General features: G+C 41.1%; 1 protein-coding gene across 16 annotated transcripts in view; it reads left to right on the forward strand.

The window, feature by feature from the left end:
• The window catches only part of LOC113918675 (LIM domain containing preferred translocation partner in lipoma), a 667221-nt gene extending 648525 nt beyond the window's left edge, over positions 1-18696 (forward strand). For all 16 annotated transcript variants that reach the window (XM_027587341.2, XM_027587344.2, XM_027587348.2 and 13 more), the window contains 2 exons: positions 637-757; positions 3482-18696. In XM_027587341.2, coding sequence (XP_027443142.1) covers positions 637-757; positions 3482-3610 — 250 coding nt within the window. In that variant the 3' untranslated portion in view covers positions 3611-18696. The remainder of the gene's footprint in view (positions 1-636; positions 758-3481) is intronic.
• Positions 18697-26431: the final 7735 nt, after the last annotated feature.

The following is a 26431-nucleotide window of genomic DNA, read 5'->3' on the forward strand; positions in this document are numbered from 1 at the left end:
CTTAGGAAGTGCAGACTTGGTCGTAGTGAGTTTGGTGTAAAGTTTGGTGTATTTAAACTCACTAACCTCTACTGTTTTGACAAGATATGTGGCTGAGGTTTCTTGTGTTAATTCCTAGAGCTCAGTTTCAGAGAAAGAGGCTCTAATAAGTGGGAGTGACACAGTTACCAACCTCAGAATATTTGTGGGGGGCCCAGGGAGCACATACAAAAGTCTAGGAGCAAAAGTCAAGCAAGACAAAGTCAAGCGAAGGAAACAAGTAAGGGCCCCCAGGACCCTGCCCTACCCCAGGGTCTATGTTTGCAGTCTCTCCACCAGCGAACTTCATGCCACATATCAAGTGGCCAATAGCTCCTAGATGCTCTTTATGCATAAGCAATACACACACTAACTCCCCACCTCACCAAAGATCACAACGTTCATGGTCTAGAAGGACCCCAACAGTCACCAAGTCTAATTATTTTACAGCTGAGAAAGCAGACCCAGAGAAGGAAAGTGGCTTGCTCAAGGTCACACAAGATGCCGGAGCAAACGTCCTGACCCTGGGCTGACTCCTTTTCTTTTCACTTCTGGGTCTCTCCCATTTTGTCAGTGTCCATCCTCAGCATCTAACCAGACCTATGTATCCATTTGCAGGAAATTTGCCCCTCGATGTTCTGTGTGCAAGGAGCCTATCATGCCGGCCCCAGGCCAGGAGGAGACTGTCCGGATTGTGGCTCTGGATCGTGATTTCCATGTTCATTGCTACCGCTGTGAGGTCTGTGGTCAGCGCCCCCACCCCCTGTCAGTGCATGACAGGCACTGAAAGGCCTACCAGAGCCAGGTTTTCTCAAACACAGCAATTAATCAATCTGGGAATGCCCCCTGGTGCCTGTGTTCACAGAACTTGGGTTTTAGATCTTAGGCCTTCATTTAATGCTAGTGACACTGGAGAAGTCACTTTACCACTCAGTCTCAATTCCCCCACCTGTGAAAAGGACTCAGATTCTTATGAACCTCCCCAAATTTGGCTGAGGGACCAAAATGCAAAACTGTATATTAGAGGACATTGTAAATCACGAAGTGCTACATTAGGGACAAATGGTATTCTTGTTACTATTCTTATTATTGTTACACTGAGTCTTACACCTCTCAGAGGGGTGGGAACTTGATGCTCCAAGTCATGGAGATTGGTTGAGTTAACAGCACCGACTGAGCACATAAGATGGGCGGTCAGGCGGCTGCTAAGGGCTCCAGGGAGGTATGCACAGGCGCTCTGTGAACACACACAAGTGGCCTCTAATCCAGGCTGGAAGTGACAAGGAAGGCTTCTTGCCCAAGGGACATGTAGTCATTTCTACAGCAAAAGGCAGAAGTCCTTCCCATAATCCGTATCAAAAGGGCACTACGTTCAAAAAGTGATTTTAAAATGTTTTCTTATTCTGCTTCCAGTTACCCAGAGAACCCCCTTTGAAGCCATTTTCTTGTTTTCTACTAGCTCTCCCGAGGACAGGACTTATCAGCTCCCTCTTCTCTCTGGGAAGAAGAGTATAAACTGCCTTACCACCACACCCTCACACATTGGTTCATCTAGTCCCCCTGGGTGATCTTCCCAGGACACCGGGGACGGGGCCGCCCCTGGCTCTCTGGGACTCCATTCATTCCACGCATTGCTCTAGCTGAAACCCACCACCTGGTTGATGTGGGGTCCTTTGTTTTCCCCTAGAGCCCAAGTGACCTCTCTCTCTCTCTGGGTCCTTAACATGAGAAAAGATAATAAACTACCAGCTTTTACACCAGATTTTATGACTACAGAGGAACAACCACCTCCAGCCTTAAAACTGACCTGAATCATAAGTGTGAAAGAGCTAATAGATGCCTTCGAGGTCATTTTACAGATGGAGAAACTGAGGCTTAAAGAAGAAAAGCTTCCCAACATTGCTCACACACTTGCTATGCATACCGATAGGCTTTGACTTTTAATGGTTTTGTGTTTTGTGCCCAGAGTTGCATGAAAGGTGCCTTTTCTCCTTCCAGATGAAATGAGAGCGGTACAAATTAGGTTTGCTTTAAAGTCCTGTGAAGTTTTTTTGTTTACGAAACCATGCTATAGCATGGGAGGAGCACTGAATTAGAAGGGGACAGACCGTCATTCTAGTCGTACCTCAGACGCTGCAGGACACTGGAGAAATCACTTCCCCCTCTGCTCCTCACCTCCCCATCTCTATAAACCGGGAGGGTGTGCTGGACGCCCCGGGTGGCCCCTTTGGGTTCTTAGAGTCAAGGCGTTGATGGTGCCAACACTGGTTGACTCCAGGCTCTTCATGGTGCCCAGGTGACCGTAGAGCTCAGCTCATTCAATGCTTACGGCCATGGCGTTTTTGAAATTTCCCTCTTTCTCTACCGCAATGAGAAGAGTTCATTTAATGCCATCATGCAGTGTCTGGAATGCCTCTAGAGTGGCAGAATATCTGCTTGCTCGTTTTGGCAAACAACGCCAGCTCCGGGGAGTCTGGGTCCCTGCTGCTGTTGGTGGGTGTAGTGTTGTAGGCCCTAACCTTTCTGGCCGTGCCCTTCACTGTTAGTCAAATGCAGGCATGAGCCCCAGCGACCTCCTTACTGTCTTAGTCGACAGCAGAAGCAGGGCATGCGGCGGTGGTGGGCTTTTAGACGAGTTTCTGCTGAAGTGAGCAAGGGCCACACACCGCCAGATGAAGTCCTGTATTTTTCTTTTCCAAAGAAACTTCCATTTCCTCCAAAGGTAAGGGCCAGTATTTGGCGGTTACATGACACTTTCCAAAAATGGAGCTGCGGAGGTGCTTTTGACAGTAGTACGTTCCTTTGATCCTTTCCAGCTCTGTAGCTGCCTGCATTTGTTTCAAAGTACATTCACATCCAGTTTCCTCTTTGATCCTCCCAACAGCTTGGTGAGGTAGGACATGCAGGAACTCTTTTCAGTGACACAGGGGCAGAGCTAAGGGGTGCCCCGGGAGGGGCCGTCTCCCCATCCAACACATTCCTCTGCACCACACTGTCTCCTCCAGAACACAAACCAGTACTCCCAACACACTTTAGGGTTTTGTTTTCCCACTACACTTGGAGCCAGGTTGCAGAGCCCAGGGCTGGCCCTTCTGCTTGGAAGGAGGCACTCTACAGCCCTGCTTCTGCCCCGAAACGGCCAAGGAATTCTGTCCCTGCGCCTGTGTTTTCCTTTTGAGAGATCCTTAGACTCATAATAAAGGGTAAAGATGACTGAGCGGTTAGGGATCTCCTCTTGTTTTGTTGTCTCTTGTTCTTGCTGTTTTTGTTGCTTGGGTGAGAGAACAAAACTACTACTTGGGGCCCCAGAGCCTTGGGTTCTTCTCCTATGAAGTAACCTGAGGGGGATCATTTTACCCTGTAGTAAGGGGCCACGTTATGGAGGCCTCAAACAGAAAGCTAAGGAATGCAGTCCTCACATCCGTAGTTTCCAGTTTCACTGACATCCTTTCTGTTTCTCCAGGATTGTGGTGGTCTCCTGTCCGAAGGAGATAACCAAGGCTGCTACCCTCTGGACGGACACATCCTCTGCAAGACCTGCAACTCTGCCCGCATCAGGGTGCTCACCGCCAAGGCCAGCACCGACCTTTAAATTCAGTCGCCTGCTTAGCTGGTTAGTGGGTGGTGCTGAGAAGAGGAAACACAAGAAAAAGATAAGAAAAGAAATGGGAAAATGCAGGAAAGGCAGTCAAGCCGTGGGATGGTCTCTGTTCTTCATCTAATATTAACCTTTCTTTAGAAGCACATAGATGATGAGATTTTTTTTTTTTTTTTAAGTTTTCACCAAATACACATTTCACATTTAATCATGTAGGACCTTGATGGGCCTTTGTTCCCAAGGACTTCCACATTTTTGCACGGATTATACTCCATCCCATTCACTTCTGCATTCCTGTAACTTTTAATCCCTATGTTTGTCTCACTTTTCATCTGGTTGAATGGCTTTTTTTAGTGTGGTATTTGCTGTCACACAGTTTTTCCTGGGTGAGTCGGCCAACTCACAGGTGCTTTTAGGCTTGAAGGGTCTATTCTATCAGTTCCACGTGGCCTGTGATCAGAAAAGATAGCCATTCTTTTTCTGTGTATTGAAAAGTACATCTTTCTGTTGCTCTAAACCGGTCATGCCCCTTGGGGGTAAAAAAAAAAAGTGTACCATGTATACGTTAGGCTACAAAGAATTTAAGCTATAAATTACATAGGTTAAAACAAGCCCAAATTTAATTTGCAACCAAATTTGATTGGAAATTCAAAATCTCTAGTGACCAGTGGTCAGGGCTCATTTGAAAATAGTAATTGGTGAGAGAGATCCAAAGTTTGCTTTTTTTTTTTCCTGAAGGAATTACAGGTGGGATATGCTGGGAAAAAAGCATTTTGGGGGTATTTTGAAAAGCCTATTATTATCCCACAATACCATCTTAAGATTTCCCTTTTCCATGCCACCTAGACATCATAATTCAGACAAACTTTGTTTTCTCTGGAACATAGCATTTCCAATACTGTCCCACTTTTCATCTCAGAAATATTGCCCTGGTTGTATTTTGTTTTGTTTTGTTTTGTTTTTTTTAATAATATCCAAACACAACTACCAAAGTTGAGTTTTCTCCGGAGCAGACAGTTGTAAAGCACTATTCCTAGTCTTCCTTTTTTTTTTTTTTTTTGCCCCCCAGGCCCGGGTCCTTTTTGCCTGACAACTGCAAATCAGAGCACAGAAAATAAAACTGTAGAGTTTTGTTTAATTTACTTTAAAAAGACAGGAAAGCTTGAAAAAACTGTGAAACCACAGTTTCATCACTCCCATAATCCCTCCGCAACTCAAATTGCATATCACGGGAGATGTTTTCTTATCATCGATGTGACATTTATACCACACTTTCAAAGACAATCGCTGAAAAAAAAAAATTGCCTTTCTGAGCTAAAAATATGGAGAGTCTCTGCCTGGAATCTTTATTCAAACTCTTACTGGGCATTGAAATGCTTGCTTGCCAACTATAGAACCATTCTATTGGGTTCTAACTTGTTTCTTTTAAAGAGACGCCCATCTTCGTCACGGCAGGTTGCCATTTTGTAAACTAATCGAGTATTTTGGATTGAGATTTCTTAAACATTTCTTCAAATCTTCCACAAGTATATACTTTTAAATTATGAAGTATTTTAAGTATACACAAAATATAAATAATAATATAATGAATCCCTGTATACATAACACCCAGTTTAAGAAATCAAATATAACAAATATAGTTACATTCCCTTGCACACCCTTCCCTGGGTCCACAAATACCTTTTTCATGATCATAAAGATGTAACGTCGATTTTTAGTCTTTTATTTTAATTTTTAATTTTAGCACTCAGAAATGAAAAATTATTTGTGCGTGTTTTGAATTACGCCCCATGCCTCAGGAATTCCAATTACATTTATTTTACTTTAGTAGGAATGATTGTAAAAATGGTTCAGTTTTCTTTTTTTTATTTCAGTAAGAAATTCTTAAGCCTATGGTCATTAGCTCATCTAAGTTAATTTGTGGCTCTTTTGCCTTGGTCACCCAAAGTGACCGCCGAAGTTGCAACTTTTCAAAGTTTTCTTGGAAAACTTTGTCTTTCCTTACTTTGCTACTCTTACCATTGGTCCTATATTTTTCTTAATGTGAAATACAATGGGATTCATTTTGGGCAGCATGTGAATTTTAGGATACAATAGTGACTGTATCTCTGAATTTCTGTCCTCCACATTCAAGATCAGACATGCTGATGACCTCAAAGAGCACTGACTATTAGACATTTGGAGAGAGAATGTAATTTGCTTGAATGGCTTCAGCAATTTGTTTTCTATGAAGTACTTGGAGGAAATTGTGTTTAGGCCAAAAGCCCAATTTATTGAGAGATGGATTTTATCTCTTGAAGTGCAGTCATATTATTATGAATTTTGCCAAAAGAGGAAAATGTATGAAATATTTATACTATAAAAATGCAATAACATTCTACTTGTTTGTTACATTTAAGTCCTTGTGTAACTAAAATGTTTACAAGCCAAAACATTTTAAAGAGAGAGAGAGTTATAAGAAAATGCTGTCACAGACCCATCAGTGTGGCTTTGCCAGAATACTGCTTGCTTTCAATCTTTATAGTACATTTTTATCACATAACCTCAGAGTATCTTTACCAAAGAGTTTTAAAGTAAATCTCTTTTTAATATAGACCTATTATACTTTTATAATAATGAATGTGCACACACACATATGCAGAAATATTTAGATTTAGATTTCTTTTCTTTCACAAGGTATAATAAGGAAAGGATCCTACATATTTTATTCCAGGATTTCTTAAGTATATGATTTATATTGCCTTCTTGTCTTTTCTATTAATCATTTGGTTTAAACAATGCCAAATCACTCTTTACTGTTTTAGTTACATGAAATTTTGCCTATAACAGAGACAGAAAGATCATATAACCTTAACAATTGTAATTCTTTTGTCTTTTGGTATATTGCCTTGATATTTAAATTCAAAAATAATAGAAAAATCAGAATTTATAAGAGGAAGTTTGTTAAAAAATTGTCAAGAACACAAATATTTGGTAATTATGTGTTGATGAGAGATGTGGAAAAGGAAAAAAAACCCACTATGTCATGGGCTCTGCACACCATTTCAAAATCAAATTTCTTCACTGTCTGGATCCCAGCTCACACTGACTCAACGTGGAATCTTGTTTGCAAGCAAAATTGCATTTAAAACTCAAAACTAAGTCATGTGTCCCAACATGGGACATCAAGGCTTTGAGATGCTGGACATCTCTGCAGCTCAAAAATGTGGGTTCTTTTTCCTGTCGTTGACATTATTTTTGTAGGGGCAACTTCTCTGATCAAAATTACTTCATTGGCTGTATGCTGACTAACGCAGCCGAGTTATTAACACTATCATTGTTTCCTCACCACGCAAGATTCTGCGAAGGTGCTTATGGTGATGTTTAAAGTATATAAAACTCTAACTACATTTAAACAAGTGTTTTTATTTGGGTTCAGAGGAAGAAAGAGAGCACTTTTACAACGGGACTGTAGTAGAGGGTTTATAGAATATAGACAGGACTCTGAGAACACAACTTCCAACAGTTTTCCTCGTTAGTAAAAATCCTATTAATGTGAACCAGCCAGGAATAACAGTGTTATTTCTATTTGACATAGTTCGGGCTTCTCTTGTCAAATCTGTGTCGGCTGCCCCCTGATCCCTCCATCATCAAGTTTTGAAGGGTGTCAGGGAAATTATGGCAGCTGCTAGGGAGATCAGGAAACACTGATGTGACCTCCCAGCCTCTCACCACTCCTCTTGGCTCAGAAAGGTTTCTTTTTCTCATAGACATTTCTAGAAATGTTGCCATGCTACCTTAGTATTTCACATTTGTAGTTTAAACAAGTGATTGTCCATCTGTTGCCTCGAGCTACAGTACATGTGTGTTATGAATGAAATATGACAGCATGTTCCATACTCTGCTTTCGCCATCTGTAGGAAACCAGTAGGCTGAAAAAGATATACCTCTGCAGAATGTGCCTGAAGTCCCTTTCTTGAGATCACTCTCTCGGGGCACTTCCGTGGGAGACAATCGGAGAGCAACATGTATGTGTGCCTTATTTTTAAAGAGTCTCTACGCCACTATGAATACTCCACTGGGGAGTCCATAGTATTAGTAATCACCTCCCAGATTTCCAAAATACACTCATCGAAAAGGATAACAAAATCCAGAGAAGTGTAAACTCTTTATCTTAATGTGCTCTAATAGTGTTTCTTTTCTCCTTGTCTCTTGGAAGGACCTTGTGAATTCCTGAATTAAAGAAAACACTTTTATGCCAGGAAGTGATGTTTCGGATGTTGTTGGTGATTATGTTTGGTCTTTCTCTGGTTTTAGTCAGATAATGAAGTCAGACTTCCATTTGAGCCTTTACCACCCATTCAGCATATCCACTTTGAGTAATTGTCATAGCTTTTTGGTTTGTCTGTTGTCTTAATTTAATAGTGGACAGAACAGGTTGAGTTCTGAGTCATTATTATGGTACAACCGTGGGCATTTTAGGTTGTTATTTATATGACAGATACATAGAATGAAACTCTTCTCAAGAGACTGTTGTCTGGGCAGCATATTACATATTATTTCAAACCTTTAAAAAATTATCTGATTAAAGCTCTACGGTTTGGTGAGAATTTTTCCTCTTTCCCTCTTCGCCTCTTTTCCTCCCTCCTCTTTTTTCTCTTCCTGCCTTCCTTTCTTACATTCTGTCCTGCTTTTCATCCTACCTAATAATATTATTGTGCTTGGACTTTTCATAAGTAAATTATATCAGTGCATTCTGATCTTTACGGAATTGTGACCATATGAAGGGAAGAAGGCTACCGTCAAATATACATGGCATCCATAAATCCTTCCTTTATAAGGGCATATTTTCCAGATTGTGTTTATTCATAAAGCGAGATGAGATAATAGAGTCTTTCAGTTTTATTTTAATGAGTTTTCATCAGGGATTCAGATCATAGAGTTCTTGGCAAATTCATTTATGACTGCCCTACTTTTCTCAGCTATATGCAAAGTGATCTTTCTAAGACTAGGTTAAGAATTAAAAAAAAAAAACATTTTGGCCAACAAAACAATCATATTTTTAAGTGGTGTGGCATATTATTTTATTCCTAATGAAACTTGGTAATTTTCCTCATGGCAAGGAAAAACTATTATCCTTCCAGAATTTTTACACATATCAGCATTTTGCCTATGAGCATAATATTAAATCCTAATAGTTGAATCACAGTATTTTACAGGGGGTAGGTCAGCGCCAGAGTTCTTCCTAGAGCACAGTTCACAGGCCTGTGGTATGTTTATAAAAAGCAAAAAAGCAACCTGAGAAGAACAAGTCTGGGTCTCTCAGTAAAGCATTTTGCTAAAATTCGGCTTTGAGATTTTTTTGAACTCTGGCTAATAATTGATAAAAATATGCCCTCTGTGTCCATTTTTTTAAAATCTGTTTGGAAAAAGCTTCTATTTCTAGGGATATATTTTCACCTTTGGTTTCTGCTCTCACTTCGACTTTTTGTAAGTTTTCACAGGATTGACATTGACATTGATTTTCCCTTTTCAGAGGGTCACATGTGAGGAAGGTAAAACATACTTAATACATATTTAATTCAATACATAAGTGAAGTTGCCAAGTCTCAGTGGGTATGTTGTTTTGTGGGGGGGGGGGGGTTTGTCTTTTGTTTGTTTGTTTGTTTGTTTGTTTGTTTTTTCAACCTGTCTCCAAGAAGAGTGGGATTCAGGAAAATAAGGAGGGATTTAAGAAACGAGACAGTCTACAATTAAAATGATGGCAGGAGAGTTCTTGTAAAGTGTCACTCCGAGACCTTTCGGAGGGGTTTTAGGCATCAGCAATTGCAGTTGTTTAAGCAAGTAAGCTCGTAAAATATTCATTTTTCCAGGTTTATGAGGTATTTAAAAATCACTATGGATATAGTGACTATATTTTTCCCTTGCCAGAAGAAAGTGAAGTGAGAGTAGCTGCTAGGCCCCATGACAGGGTTCGTAGCTACTCCAGGAATTTATAACGCATGTCCTTTCACCCCCTCCAAGAGAGGGGCATAGCTCATTCTCATTCTCACCATCAAAAGATGGTGATACATATTCTGACATATTCTTGGGCACACCACACCGTACCCTAAGCATCTCTGACGGTTAGAAGTTTCTCTTTTCACACATGCAGTGTTTTCTCCCTTTCCAGTACTTACCTGATGATGACAGTAAGTAGGAGTTTAGGTCTGTTGTTCTCTTGTTGAAATCCAATCATCCACTATCTGTAATGTCGTGCCTAAACAGCCAAACTATAACTGATTTTTACTAGTTTTCTCTTTTTTAGTTGCAAACACAGGAAACTAACTTAACTTAGTAACTTTAAAAAAAGGAAATATAAAATGGCTTATTTTCCTTTAAACTTAGGACACTTATCCCTTTCTCTATTTTACTTTCCTGCCCCTTGTGCAAGAAGATGTAGACACCGTTTTGGTTATCCAACATGCAGGTGGCTTCTTTTGTGGAAAGTGGTATGGAAGATGCATTTTTATTAAATTCATGAACATTTCCCCCCTTGAAATCACACACACACACAAAAAATACTAAAAGCTTTGGTCTTTATTTCTGATTGTTACTTAATTTATCCACAGTCTCTAACCACGCTAATACATATCTCTATTTCCAGCCTTTGTTATAAACAAAAATTAATACTCTACAAGCGAAAAGTTATATATACTAGAGAGAGGAGAAAACCTACAGCTAATTCCTTTGTAATAATTTAAGATACTTGCATTAATCTTTCCTTACAATATGCCTTTTTAAATTTTTCCAAGCTACTCATCCACTTAGGGACAAGAGAAAACCTTATTCATCTAACTCTGATAGGCATTTAACTCATTGACCCAAACAGCAGTCTTATTAAACAACCCACATAATGGATTCGGTCAACTTGACACTGAATGTAGCTTCTAGTTCACTGCTCAACCCCAGAAGTAGAATGGTTTACCAAGAATGAGACAGGTCTCACTATGTTATCTTGTGTTCTACACTAGTATAGAGAGTTCTAGCTGACCCCAGACATCCATCGGTGGTGTTCCCAAACATAGACTCATGGGCTCTTTAAGGACCTGAAGCTCCTCTGTTATTTTGCTAGCAAGTCACCATCCCATATCTTAGACCTGGCCAGTATGTAGTACTGTTCATAGCAGTCCATTCTACTATTAGGGCAGCTCTTTTCTACAAAAGTTCTTCCTCGTGCTGCATATAAATTTGTCTCCAGGGCTTTGCAAAACAAGTCTAACGTCTGAATCTCCCCTTTATTGACATTGTGTCAAATCCAATCACCTTTCTGCTTCTCCTTTGAACACTTGGACAAATAGCTCCTAATTTTATTTCACTCTACTCGATGAAACTTAGTAATCACCTTGGGTCAGGCTAGGTGGAAACACTTTCTTTGGGGGTTGAAAGTAAATAGAATTGAAGTCACCCAAAGGAAACTGATAGTCAACATGGAAATTTCCACCAAGGACTCAGACCCAGGAGAGTGGAAGGCAGATGAGGCTAGATCTTCTATGTGTACAAAACAGACCTTTTACATTGTGTTCAGTACTATTTTTGATTTTTGATATTTCGAAGTCATTCTGAAAACGAGAAGCAAGCTAACCTGTATGCCATCTGTGAGAGTCCCACTTCTTGGTTAATGTTCAGAAAGTCTCTGTAACCCTCTCCCTTTGTCTCTGTCTTCTCAGTAATAGCACAGTTTTTGTCCATGTTCCCATGCTGAATATGCAAAAAGAGTTCTGGATACTTTATAGGGGTTCGAGATAAATAAGTACTTGCTGATTGGTTTTGACATTCACTTCCATTTTCCTGTGCTCAAATATTTGTACCTAGAGATGTTGCCCTTTAGACCAAGTGAGCAGCTTCCCTACGTGTTCAGTTAGGAACTGTCCTTAGGAGTTCTGTATTTCTCTTTACTTTTGTCTTTCTAACCTCTTTATCCCTTGCTCATCTTAATTTAATAATTGCTGTGAGAGCATAAGTAACTTTGATTCAGTCCAGCTGCAATAAGATCAAACAGGTTCAGTGGGTACTCAGGAATATGGCAATGAGAAGGGTACTACTTCCCAGTGGCATCAGTAGGGCTCCATGGAGGAGTGAAATTTGGTAAGAAATGTTGAACTGATTCATTGACTTGATGTGGAAGTTGAAGGAAGAATATTTAAGACACTAGAAACAATAGAAAAGCCAAACTATCTTCAGAAAAGATCCTCTACTTTAAATATTACAGATTCTGGAATTTCCTTAACAGGAGAAAAAAATTCCAAATATTCAGGGTCAATGGGAAGGTAAAAAGCACAGAGGGCTAATTCAACTGCTATTTTCTATCTTGTCTCTTTATAATTGGAAGATAGAAGGAGCTGCCAAAATATAATCCAGCACATACAGTATGAACAAGAAGCTCTATAACACAGATACTCTACTCTTGGAGCAAACACACGTGTCTTTTGAACCCCTGCAAGAGAAGAAGCAAGACATCCTTATTTTCCTATTATGTTAGGTCAACAATTGGAAAGGACCCTGCTATCATCTATTCCACTTGGTGTTAAAAATTCCCTTACTGATTCACTGCTAAGTGATAACCCAGACTCTGTGTAAGCATCACAGAGCTGCATCAACAAGCTCATGACTTCTTGGGTCTTCCATTTCCTCCAGCACACTTTGTTCCAAGCTCCCCCTGACTCTGAAGCAGAACCAGGTTTGGGGATTACGCTCTCCTGAGTGCCACACAAAACTCAGCCTTAGTGCATAATAAAATGTTATTCCTCCCTTCATTTTCCTTCCAAAGATATTTTTTTTCACTTTGGCAACACATTACTTTAAAATTTTTTTTTTTATTTTTAGCTAAAGATTAAAAAACTTTTAAACATCCTTAAAAAATAGGATTTTCTGAGGGCCAGGTTTTAGAGTTGGCGACTTTTGTTGTTTTTATTTTCTTACTCAAAAGATAAATTGTTCTGACAGTTGATTACATACATAGCTCTATGCCCTCCCCCAGTGCCCAGCCCATGAACAGTACCCTCCAGTTGCCTGGTCTGCTGATAATGACCCTAAAATGTTAAAAAATGTCCATGCCTGATCTCCACTTCTAAAAAGGAAGAAGTCAAACGCAAAAGATAGCGGTTCTGTTGAAACTCTTTACTTCTGTCTAGTTCTTTGCCAGAGGAAATCATTCTTGGGGGGACAGGGTGATAGAATGTTGCAGTCTTAGGTAGAAATGTATACATTCTTTCCGCCGTGCCCTGGGTTACCGTGGACCGTCATCCTCTAAGACATCCCCAGGTTTGAATTAGAGGGCCCTCTTGGCAGAACCTGTCACCAGTCTCCTGGGCCGGACCTGGGGGTGGCTGTCTGAGCTCTAAAATAATAATTCCTGAGCGAGCTTACAAACGGCTTTCACACATGAAACAGCCCTGGGAGGAAGGTTATTAATAGCCCTATCCTAGGAGAGGGAGCCGAGGCTGGGAATCGTTCAGTGACTTGCCAGAAGCGATGCAGCTGCTAAGTGGCAGATCTGGGGACACAGCCAGGTCGTGCAAGTCCAGTGCTCTCTCCGGCGGCCACTTGCCGGGCACAGAATACCTCCGAGCACAACGTACGCTTTGCCCAGACTAACGTGCCCCCCGTGCAAAGGCGTCCAGGGCGATTCTCCTAGCCCGTTACAGACCTCAGGTGGCCAAGCCACGTGTGCACAGCGGAACGTGCGATCGCTTAGAGCCTGCGCACATCCTCCGTGCGGTCTTGTGGGAAACTCCCGGGCGTTCTGTCTGATCAGCCCTGTGCTGATGGCCGTCGGGGAAGGCCACCCGCGAGGACAAACGGTGGCGCTGCAGCACGCTGCCCGCAAATCTCCCCAGAGACAGTTGCTTTCCTTGGCGTGAAGGGGAAAGCTCTGGAATGGTGAGGTGCAGCCTGTCACCCGGGATCATGTCATTTCTAATGCAGTGGAGGGCAGAGGTGACTGGGTCCTTAAGACAGGTCTCTCTCCCGTGGGCTACGATTTATGCCCCCCGGAGACGGAGACTGCTCTGTAGGTAAACAATGCCTAGGATTCTTCCTCTCGGTTCCCAGCTGTTGAGGCCCACGGTGTCTGTCACTGCACCAGGCGTTTCCCAACCACCCCACCCACCCATGACCTTGAAACGTCTGGGAACAGAGGCTGCCGGACTGAACGCGGCTCCACATTTGGTGTTTGCCGTTGGAGAGACAAGGCTGCCCAGGCCGGTATGGTTTTGTGATTCGTGGAAGCTTATTCCAGTGAGTTTGGTACTGTGTTGTTCCCAGGATGCTTACTTAGAAGCCTCTGTGTATATTCTAGAAGCTGCCCTACACGGCAGTCCCACAACTCACCATTCTTTCTCTTGAGCCGCATCTCTCAGGAATGTGCCTTTTGATGCATGCTCTTGGGCTTTCATTTCCTCCCATTTCTCATTATAGTTGTTTGGCTTCTGGTTAAAATCTGTGAACCGATTGCAAAGATATTCTCTCTTCATCTGAGTTAAATCTCCTGTAGGAAACCTGTAAAATGATCTCATCTAATAAGCTTTTTAGGCTTTTCCCTCCCTAGAGTCTACCATCCATCACGCCGCTCTCACCATCTCTCTGGTTATTCCCTGGGATTCATGAGGGCCAAGTGAAGGCACAGATGGCCACTCACCCCTTTCCATACTTCACACCTGGCACACACAGGACGTGCCAGTGGGGCCAGTGCGCTAGTACCCTTGGCAGAAATGGCAACATTCAGAGCCTGGAAAGGTGCCTCGTCTTCCTGCGAGGCTTGAGAAATGCTCTGGCTGAAGCCGTGGAGAACGGTTCTTGTAGGATGGACGGAGTACCCCCCCCCCCCACTCAGGAGTGGGTGACTAGAAGAAGAAGAATTTTGAGAACTCTCCAGAATGATATGGGTGAGTACGCCTGGGTAGAGACTCCCCGGGGTGGAGCCTGTGACATCTCGTTAGCGGGAAGAAAAGGACAGTGAGGCAGTGAAGATGGAGAAGCAGCCCTTTAAAAAAAAGAAAGGGCGTCACCAACCCTGATCTCCCTTTACATAATGTAAAGAAAATTATGAATAAAACTTTTTCTTCTTCCATTCTACATGATACAGTTCTCCATATGTAGGGAAAACACAATTGCGTTGTCTTTCAAACACACACCCATGCACGTGCGTGCACACACTCTCACGCATATGCACATACAGACGTCTTCCAAGAAAGCCGATCCTTCAAAAAAGAAACCTTATTTTAAAACACTTGGGTTTTTCAGGCCAGGAAATTAATAATTCCTAGACCTGACCCATTTTTGTGGCTGCCAAAAAGGAAAAGAAAAAGCTCTTGAAATTTTGTATGGATCCATTTATCTCCTAAAATATGCCAAAGCAATTTGAGGTGGGGGTGGAAACGAAAGTATTTCTCTCTCCTGCCTGATTCTCTCTTTACATTTCTATCTGTGGGGAGAAGAGTAAAGCCTCTTCCTGGGCCATTCTTATCAATGCATCGTGTTACCACGTTGGAAGGTGCCTGCTCGCTCCGTGCCAAGAGGAATCACACTTCCTCTCCCGACTCCATTTACTCTATCATGAGGGAGTAAATATTAAGTCTGGACGTCTTTCCTCACCAAATTATTTAACGCCATTTCTGAACTGCTTTAGAAAATGTAAAAGGGAGAAGCTAGTTTTTCTTGGATCCATGTCTCCTTTCTTTTCTTTCTTGGGAAACTTAATTATAAAGGGGGGGGGTGGAATCCAATACCTTCTCATCTCGTTTTCTCTGTGGGTGACAGCTGATGACCACTTAGGAACCATAAGCCAGAAGTAGGAGAAGAGCATCGCCAGGTTATGATGTATCTGCCAATGTGTTTCATTCCTTCAAACTCAGACTTCAGAGGAAACGGGATTTTTATCAGTTACATGCCAACAATAGAAATGGCCTGATTTTAATTTCAAATAGTAAAAGGCAAGTTGATATTTAGGCAGTGTTTGCATTTTACTAACCCTTCTGCTTCGTTTTTAGTTGCTATGCCAAGCACATCAATGTATCAGGGAGAAATTGCCAGAAAGAGCCAAAGTGCCTCAGACCTCTCTCACTCGGTAGCAAATTGAAACTGGTAGACACCATGCCGGCCTCCTCACTCCACTGAAATGTCAGAATTGAGACGCATCCTTGATGAAAGAGATTTAGGACCCTGGAAACTAAATCTTGTCACCAGTATGTATAGGGAAGTAGTTGCAAAACCACGTTTAAATGACGGTCTTCCTTTTACTCCCCATTTATTCTCTTGGGAAAGCTGATAAGCAAGTGATCCAAGAATTCTTTCCTTAGTAAACAAAGTCAGAATCTATTTCCCCCCTAAAAATCTGGATTCTGTCCTTGTCCTTTTTCAGGAAACCTATCCAAGAGCAAACAGAATTAAAGATGACACTTGATTGTCTGATCCTTTAGCATGAATAAAATTATTGTGTGATTGAATGTGCCTTAAGTGAACATTTAAACTGAGATGCAGCATTTTCACCGCTGGATGGAGGGTTAACTTCTTCCAGGCTATCTGCGCAGCGAACTACTTTGTTTTTGTTTTGTTTTGTCTTTTAAACTCCACATTTATCATTAGTTTAGCAGATTCGGGGCTCTTTCTCTCCTGGGAATATGTGCAATTATGAGACGCACCAAAAGAAAAAGGAAGGGGAAGAACTTCCTGAGTAGCAAATGTGTGCCATGAAGGAGACGTGACATGGAGATAAGGAGCCCAAGGATAGTAATTTCTCTGAGCTGCGCACACGAGCTTTTATTTCGTGGCTCTGTCACAGGCTTTTCTCCTTCTGTGCCGTCACCTTTGAGAAAAACGATTGCACCTTCTCCAAGTCTGCCTTTTTAACAGCTACAGTTGAGTTGGCAAGACTTCCCCAGCTCTGAATATAGCCATTTGCCGACTCCGGCCTCTTTGCGAGACTGACTCAAATCTGTGATCTTCTGTTCAGCATACACATCAGCAAAGTGAGAAGATGAGCACTAAATATAGGCTCTATTAACTTTACTTTTAGATTTACTGCCTTCAAAAAGTGCCTATTCTGAGAAACATAAACGTTATTCCTACATATGTATGTACACACGGTACCCAGAGTCATACTGTGCAGCCTTCAAAAACATACCATCTAAAGGAGTAGGTGCTAAGATAAGGAACGCTTGCCAAATGGAAGAAAGTCACTCATTTCCAATATCCCCTCTCGAGTGGCACCGTGAAACAGGCTGCAAACACATTCCCTGAGCATTCCTTGCTGATACAGCCACTTTATATTTATATCCGACTGGATGGAGGCATACCGCTGAGGCTTCCTGTACTCTGCTTCAGGGGCCTCGATGCTGTATGGAATTGGAATATTCAGTCAGAAGGAAGCATTGTTCGAGAGAATTAATAGAGCCAGGATCTGTATTAGGATATGCGTCAGATGTGTGTTTTATAAACTAAGCATTGGTGGGTTTAGAATGTCAGCACATTTTTTTTTTTCTCCTTTTATCTCTCAGGCTAACATCAGTGAAAATGAAAGAAAAGTCTTGGCCAGGAGGATTGGAGGCTCAGAGGGCCAAACGTCCTTGCCAGATCCTTAGAGCATCTTTACTTTGACTCCTAAAAATAGTAGCGTATGTTACTGAGTGGCTTTTGTTTCCATAGTTCTGTCATGGGCATTGCAAGCATAGCCGCTGCTGATGGGACAGCCGCACAGCCTGGAAGGAGAGACTGTTCTCCAGGTGTGGCATAGGAGAGGGTCTGGGGAAATAGGACGACGAGGTAGGCCGTGCATGATTTTAGGAAAAGGGTTGAAGGGAGGACGTGCTTCCAAAAAAGATCTTTCTCAATGTGTCGTCTGACTCAACCAGCTGGCAAATTACACTTGCCAAGTCGCTCTCTTTCCTTCTAAGTCATTTGGCTCCATGTGCATTTGAATACGCCTCTCCTTTGGGAAAGAGAGATGCCTCCAGTTAGCCTCTCTCCAAGGAAGCTCTTGACGTCGTCTTGGTCACAAAGTTATCTCCTGCCCCACCCACTTTCACCAAAAGGAAGTAAAGAGGGACGAGCTATAGGAGATGGTTTCCATGGCACTGCAGTCAGCCACCATTCTGCCTTCCATATAAGGAGCCCCCCTACATGCACCAGGGATGAGGCTGGAACAGATTACTGTTGCATAATCTCGAGTGTGGACCACCCTGCTTTAGCTGTCATCGTTTTATGAGACCAGTTGGCTCCTTGGAGAAAGAGTGATACTCTTCACTAAAAATGTCTACTCTTCCTGTTGACGTTCGTTTTCTGTTTTTACCTTATCCAATTTCAACACTAGTCATTTTCTATTTTTTAGAGAATCAGATGTCAGTGCTAGATAAGAGTTGAAGAATCTCTGTGTGGTGTCAGAAGAAGTATTGGGATATGGGGGGTTTTCTCCGTGGAAACAAGATGGACGGGGAGAGACAACAGGGCTCTGCTCCAGGTTTCAACCTGATGACCATGACTATGAGAGTTTTGTGTAAATGTTAAGTGGTACTTACAAGTAGACAGAGAAAGGAGAAGGGGGAGACAGGGAGAGGCCAGGTTTTCTCTCCACTAAGAGCAAGAACGTCCCACTGAGTACAAGGATAGCCCCACCATGATCAGCTGCTAGTCAGAATAACAGTCCCTGCTTTAGGGAAAGCCACACGAACACATACAGGGAATATGCCTTTTTTCACATGTGTGGTACTGACAGAGCCATGATATTCCTAAAATATAGGTTTCTCTTTCTTATTTTATTCTTAGAAAATCACATTTCTCCACCACATCATGAACCATCACTGACTTATCCAAAATAACCCACATGATTCCTTATGAAAATAAGAGAATAAAACCTGTTATAAGCAAGTGATTTGGGTATTTTCTTTGTATTTATGTATAATCCAATTATATTAAAACATTTCTATTTACCTTCTATCTGTTTCTTCTCTCAATTATGTTTTTCCAATGCTCTATAAGAATAAATATGAAAATGATACTCCCTTTTTTCTGTAAAAGAACTGCAACTCCTTTATTATATTTAGAAATCCAATAAACTTCTTATTACATATACTTGTCTTTGTGTGGAATTCTTTTTGAGCTGGATAATCCTGGTTTCCTTTCTTCTGACCCCTTTTACTGTGATTCATTTTTTTATATCATTTGCTTTCCAGATGGTCTTCTGAGAAGGGAATGCCTCTCAGAGCAAATATGATGCCAACAGGAGTATAAAGGCACCCACTCTCCTCCACTAACAGCACAGAAGATCTTAAGGTTGGATGTCTTCTAAAATTACTTGACCACTCTGTGTCTTAACCTTCCAAGTAAAGGATTTCTTGCCTTTAAAGCTGGCTCCAACCCCCAAATGGGTCCCTAGATGTGGGGGTAGGAGGTCTCCACTTACCACCAACATTGGCTGGCTTTTTCACACTTCTTCATCCATACTGTTTGTACTTCTCGAACATTGAGAATTTGCTCTGTACTAGCACCTTGAAGGATATGGGTATACATTGGACAGTTCCTGCTTTCAAGACTTCTATAGTCTACTAGAGCTGATAGATATAGATACATATGGGGAAAGGAAAGAAAGACTCAGACACTTGAAAGAGTAATTTAGCATTTTGAAAACTTTCACTGTTCATTGTATCATTTTTAACAGCTCTCTGATCTGGAATTATTTTTACCTTCATTTTACAGACAAGAGTACAAGGCATAAAGTTAATAACCCATCGTGACCATACACTAAAAACTTTTTTTTTCATTTTTTTAAAGTAACGGGTCTACAAGAGAACTCAGTACCCCGACACCCAGTGCACTGGCCTGTCCACTACCTTAAGAGTGACTAGAACTAAAGGGTACCTGAAAGTCCTCCATAAAATTCAGAAAAGAGTATCCCTCTCTTTCCCACTTTGGCCTTGGATTTCATCTCTCCAGCATCACGTGTCAGTCTACCAATGCTGAGGGATCTGAGGACACAGATGCGAGAAACGTGCATGCAAGAGGCTACCATTTTTTTTAAAGATTTATTTATTTATTTATTTATTTATTTAGAGAACATAGGGTGGTGTTGGGGGGGTCGCAGGAGGGGAGGGGCAGAGAGAGAGAGAGACTCCCTCTCAAGCAGATTCCCCACAGAGTGCAGAGCCTGATGCAGGGCTTGATCTCAAGACCCTTGAGAGATCATGACTTGAGCAGAAATCAACAGTTGGATGCTCTACCAACTGAGCCACGCAGGCGCCCCAAGAGGCCACCATTTTTAAAGGTGCCAGACACAAGATGTTTTTGAATAAGCAAATAATAGATAAATACTGGGATTCAGGGCATTCATAATTTCATCCCAGAAAGCTGTACACAAAAAGGGCATATAACATGTAATCTTGTCTTCCCTTTCCCTGTTTTTCTCCTGTTACTCACTTTCTGTTGTTTGACCCTCTTCTGCTCTCTGTATTCTAACACTACAACAGGTACATTCGTTTGTCCTATTCACAGACTGTGAGAGCACGAAGGCCCCTTAGAGTGCTTTTACTCTGATCTTGTGAGGGAATACCAAGTCCCAGAAATATGAAGGGATTTACCCAAGGTCACAAAATAATTTAATGTCAAGCCTGGATCTTGAGTCGAGTGCTATTAATACTGATGACTTTAATAATGTGGAAGAAAGTGGGACAGGTATTCTTAGTTTCCATTTCTATGAAAAAATAAAGACATTAGAAATAAATAAAAATGGAGTGGGCTCAATGTCCGTAGGCCGTAATTCTAAAAGAAAATAAACCAAGATGGAATATCAGTGATGTAACAAGGGATGATGAGCAAAGAAAATGGCAGCCATATACTTTAACCTCCAATAAGTTAGGTGTATCCTAGGAATATGAGGACAGTTGAACATTAGAATATAATTTATAATTATAGTGTTATTTGCCACTTGCATAGAACAAAATAGAAAAGTCTTATGATTGTATCCCAACAGATGCAGAAAAAGGATGTACTAAAATAAAAACACAATTAAAAAAAAAAAACCCTTACAAACTAGGAATAGAAACTTCCTTAACTGAGTAAAGACTACCTATGCAAAAATTACCCCAAATAGTGAGACACTAGAAGTGATTATTCTGAATCATAAACAAGAGAAAGATATCTACTATCACCACTTCCATTCAATTTTATACTGAGGACTCTAGTCAGTACAGTTATATTAGAAACATGAATGAAATTTATAAAACTGGAATGTAAGAAACCAAACCATCATCAATCATAGATGATACAACGATAGGAAACTGGAAACCCAAAATAGGCAAATAATTGGCATTCAAAAGTTTAACAAGTTTGCTAGCTATAATGTTAATATACAAAAAACGCATTTTATTTCTATGCAACAACCACAAAAAGTTTGATAATGTATTTTGAATAAACCATATAAAATAGTAACAAAAACTGTAAAGTACCCAAGAATATCTTTTTTTAAATGTAGAAGACCTTAATGAAGAAAATCATAAAATTTTACTGAAAGACATTAAAGTAGATCTAAAGAAGTGGAAAGATAGACTGTATTCAAAGATAGGGAAATATCATAAAAATATAAGTTCTCCTTAAATTGATCCATAGATTTAATGGAATTCTAATCTAAATCCCACCAAATTTTTCTATTGACTTTGACAAGCTGATTATAAAATTTACCTGGAATAGCAAATGCTAAAATACCGAAGACTTTTTTGAAGAACAAGGATAATTTTGTTTACCAGATGAAACCTTACGTAAAGCTGTGGTCATTAAGGCAGTGTACTATTTGTGTGAAAAGACAGATATACAAATGGACCACAGTTGAGAATCCTAAAACAAAACCATCCACTTATGGTTACTTAATATATGACATGGATGATACTGCAAATCACTGTGGAAAGGGTAGATGCTAAGATAATTGGTTTTTCATGTGGAAAAAAAATAACATCCCATGCCTACCTCAGGTAGACAAAACTTGAAGACCTATTAGAAGATCTTTATGACTTTTAGGTTACAAAGGATTTCTTGAACAAAATAAACATTAACATTAAAACTATAAAGAAAAGAACTGATAATTTAGACCCCACTAAAATTAAGAAACGTAGTTAATCAAAAGATTCATAATAGATTCAAGCTGAGAAAAGCTACTTGCCAGACATGAAACAAAGGGTTACTATCCAGAATCTACAAAGAATTTCTAAGAAAAAGAAAATTCAATGGAAAAATGGGCACAAGAACAGATATTTCATGGAAGGGGAAACACACATGGCTAACTGACATGTGAAAGAACATTTAAGTTCGTCATTAGAGAAATGCAAATTAAAACCAATGTGAGTTACCATTTTATATCAACCAGATAAGCAAAAATCTAAGTCTGATAATGTCAAGTATTGGAGATAATGTGGAGTAATGGTTATTTATATGCAATACTGGTGGGAGTAGAAGTTGTTAAAATCACTTTGGAAAGCAATTTAGTGGGCCCCTGGGTGGCTCAGTTGGTTAAGCATCCGCCTTCGGCTCAGGTCATGATCTCAGGGTCCTGGGATCAAGCCCCGCATCAGGCTCCCTGCTCAGTGGAGAAGTCTGCCACTCCCTCTCCCTCTGTTCCTGCCCTCCCCCCCCACCCCGCCCATACTCTCTTTCTGCCTCTCTCAAATAAATAAATAAAATACTAAAAAAAAAAAAAAAGGAAAGCAATTTAGCATTATCTAATAAAGATGAAGATGTGCAAATCCTATGACCAACAAGTCCACTCTTGCCCATGTACCCCAGAGAACAAAGATATAAAGGGCTCTATGGTTTATTAATGGCAAAAGCTGAAGATAACACAGATGTCCATCTGAGGATAATTGATCAGTAAATAATAGTATAGTCCTTCAATGGAACAATGTATAACTGAACATTAATGAATGTACTCTAGGCTGAGTAACTTGATATGGCCAGTGCTCAGAAACATAATATTAGAGGGGAAAAAAACAGTTTTAAAGGATAAATATATTCGTATCATTTATTGAAAAAATAAAAATGAGCAAAACTAATTATGCTGTCTAAGGACCTATATATACATATTCTTATATACATACTGGGGAACAAGATAAAAGGAGGAAGATGTGATTGGTGAAAGACATAAGGGAACCTCAGTGGTGTTATTAATACTAGATTTCTTTAGTTGGGTTATGGGTTCATAGGCACTCGTTATGATACATTATAATATGTGCTCTATATGCATCTTATGGTTCATAATATAATCATTAAAAGAGAAAGGAAGGGAAGAAGTGCTCCCTGGTAACTCCACTTTCTACTCCAGTACAGAGTCAAGTGTTTAAAACATCCTTAGTGACCAGTGCATCTGAGATTAAGGCTACCTTTGGAAAGGGGCTAAGGGAAGTCTCCTCTCAGCACTTCTTATACAAAATCCTAGAATCAACTTCTTTAGTTAAATGTAGATAAGGATGAATGGAAAATGGAAACTAGAGCAAAGCTCTCAGTGTGGGCCATGCAATTACAGGATACTTCTCTTCCCATACCTCCCTGCCCCTGACATCTCCTACAAAATCTTCTTCCATCAAGTCTCCACTACTTTCTTTATTAAAACTGACGAGTCCCTCTTCCAAGTTCCCTTTACAGTGCAAACTAGCATACCACCCTCCCTCAGTTGTATCCATGTCTGCATACCCAATTATGGGTGGTTGTTTTTTTTTTTTTCTGAGAAGGGAAAAGTCTTACTAATTTAGGTGCTCCCAAAATATCTAGCATAACCTGGCACATCACAGATCCTAACTGAATTATTATCCAGTGGAATTAAACTGGTCTTCTTTCAACTTCACCTTCGATTTATGTCCAAAGCAAAGCATTTCACCTCTTTCTGCCTTGGCTGTTATGCTCAGGAAATAAGTAACACTCACTACTTTCCTATGATGATGTAAAAGTTAACAATGGTAGAGAATTCTGCATGAAGTACCCCAAACAAGATTCCCAAATTCAGGTGAGAGGGCCTCCCTCTCAACTCTCTCATTAAGGGCATGAGTTGGATAAATAGGAAGAAGGAAGAAACAAACACACTACAGTTATGTCAACAAAGTCTGCCATGTCCTTTGAGTCATGCAGAACCCAAACCTCAGTTTGGTCCCCCAAACCTCCCTCTCATTTACTCATCTAATGGCTCCCCATTCCTGTCCCATCTCCTGAAAGCCATCTCCCTCGCTTTGTCCACCCTGCCACAGTCCAGGTTTTCATTCCTTTAAGGAAATCATTTCAGAGCCCATGCTTTTCTCCCTGTCGCAGTCTTTCTGAACCTACCACTTCACCCCACCTCTAAACCATCCTCCACTGTGGCCAGCTTATTTCCAAGCCACAAATGGGACCACACTGCTCCCTTGATCCCAATCTTGACGATCTCTTCATTGCCCCAAGATACAACACAAACTCCTTGGCATGACCCTGAAGACTCTAGGTTACCTTTTCAGACTTCTCTACTCCACTCCTCCCCCCAACATTCCCGCCATTAAACCAGGCAACATTTCTAAACTAACCATGCCTTCTCACTTCTCCATGCCTTTGTAGTCCCTTCTTTATGATTAGACTGCCCCTTCCTCTTCCTGTCTGGCACCCACTGAGAAATACAAAAGGACTCCATTCAAAGGCCCTCACTGAGCCCTGACCAACCCTAACAATGAGCGTCTGACCCCTCTTTCTTAGAACATTGACTTTAAAATGCTTACAATTGCAAGTCCCTCCTCTGTCCCTTTTAGGGACACACACACACACACACACACACACACACACACACACACACACATCTCCTACAGCCCAGGAATATCTCAAGGAACTGAAAGCCACTGCTTTGAAATGTAATCATCAGAAAGGATAGGGCTTTTGTCTGCCAGTTTCTGTGGGAGGATAGAATCCTGACTTCATGATTGCCAGCTAGCAGACACAGCTGGGCTAATCACAGTCCTACTGACCAACTCTCTTGCTGGCTTTTTGTAATTTTTCACTTCCTTGATTCTAGTTGAACCCCTGTCTACTCCCCTCCTTACTACCCTATGCTCCTTTTAAAATGCCCAACACCCCCTGCACAAATGCAAGGGGAGTTTAACCCTTTCCCCTCCCGTCAATAGTTACAGAATAAAGTGCTTTCTCCACTTGAACTAATGTCTAGCTCTGTTTCCCTTTGACACTACTCATAGTCCAAGGGCCAGCCCCCATGTTACCCACTCCAGGAAATATTCCAGGGTGGTATTTCTCACTCTTCTATATGTAAGCCCGTAGAAATTAGAGCAGACATGTACTAGGATACTTCTTATATTAAACTAAAATTTATTTTTCTTCTAGTCAAACTTCCATCCAGACTAAAACCCTGTAGGCTGGAAGTTGTGTTTTGCTCCTCTATGTATACACTGAGCCAGGTATGTAACAGACCTTGAATAAATGCGTATTAAGTAGACATGAAGGAAGGAAGGAAGGAAGGGAGGGAAGGTCTGGTGTGCGGAATGGTAAGGGTTAAGATGTACTCTCTTTCTAGAGTTGTCCCTAAGGGAAATGGAGAGTGAGAGATCTGGCTGCTGAGTAAGAGGAAGGCAATTATACTTTTCCAGGAGGAGAGGAAGATCAACCCGTATAGACTTGTTCTTTCATGCCGCTGAGATTTTCCACTCCATTTTTTTCCCTTCTCAAATCCTTCTAAATTTTTATGTGAAACTTTTTCCCCTCAAGGGCTGTGAGGAACCATTTTGTAGTCTTTACTGTAACACAAGGGCGAGGGAGGACTCGAATCCCTTCAAACACTGGACAAAATCTGCCAACTGAAAGGGCTTCTTCTTGGGCCGTAACCAGATGCAAATGTGTGATGTCAAGCCAACCTAAACTATCCCATTGTTTTCAAGTGTGACTAAGTACTGACTAATATTACTTCCTCTGGCACTTTTTTTTTTTTTTTTTTGACTCAGTAGAATGGAAAAGTTCCAGGCCGTTGTTATACATTGCTGTCTGGACAGAATGACTTCCTGCGCATCATAACCACTTGAGAGAGGGGAAAAAAATGGAAGGGAAAAAACAAAACAAAACAAAACAAAAAAGAAAGAAAACCTCTCAAGAGTTCCCTTAACTTTAGCAACATTTGTTGTTGTTGTTGTTGTTCTTGAATTTTATTGTTTTTATTTTTGCTATTCTGTGTTATTCACAAAAGCAAGAAAGAATATCAAAATCCAAGTTAGAAAAGACCTTGTCCCGGTCATCTAGTGAGGAGCCAACACTTTCCCTGCCCTTCCTGAGATCTGTAGTGTCGCCATGACATCCTCGCCAAGCTGTTCAAGCATGATGTAAACACTCTCTTTCTTGGGGAGCGCTGTCCCTTCCAAAACAAGTCCTCACACCTTTGGGCTGCCAACAGTTGCTTCTGCCTCCCTGTAGACTATTCCTCATAGTTCTGCCTTCTGGGAAACAAGTTGTGTTTGCAGACAGTGAAGAGATTTCAGAGCCTTGTTCCATGTGGACTAGATCACTAGAGACAGGATTGGTAATGACTTCTCTCAGGGAGAAAAATGAAGAAATGAGCAGAACCGAAGCTCTGGGAATATCTTCAAAGAGAGGAAAGAGAGAAGAAGGGCACCCATTAAATATACCTTTGAAAGGTCAGAGAGATCCCTCCTCCCTCATCAGTGGCAGATGACAGCACATAATTGTTTAATATAAGCCTTTCAGACCAAACGGAGTCCCAATATTTCCTCTGCTCCTTCTTCCCTTCCAAAATCTTGGAAGATGTCAGCCCCTGCCTCACCCAGCTCCTCTGGATGCAGACCCCATTAG

This window comes from Zalophus californianus, chromosome 1 (genome assembly GCF_009762305.2).
Source record: "Zalophus californianus isolate mZalCal1 chromosome 1, mZalCal1.pri.v2, whole genome shotgun sequence".
Taxonomy (NCBI): domain Eukaryota; kingdom Metazoa; phylum Chordata; class Mammalia; order Carnivora; family Otariidae; genus Zalophus; species Zalophus californianus.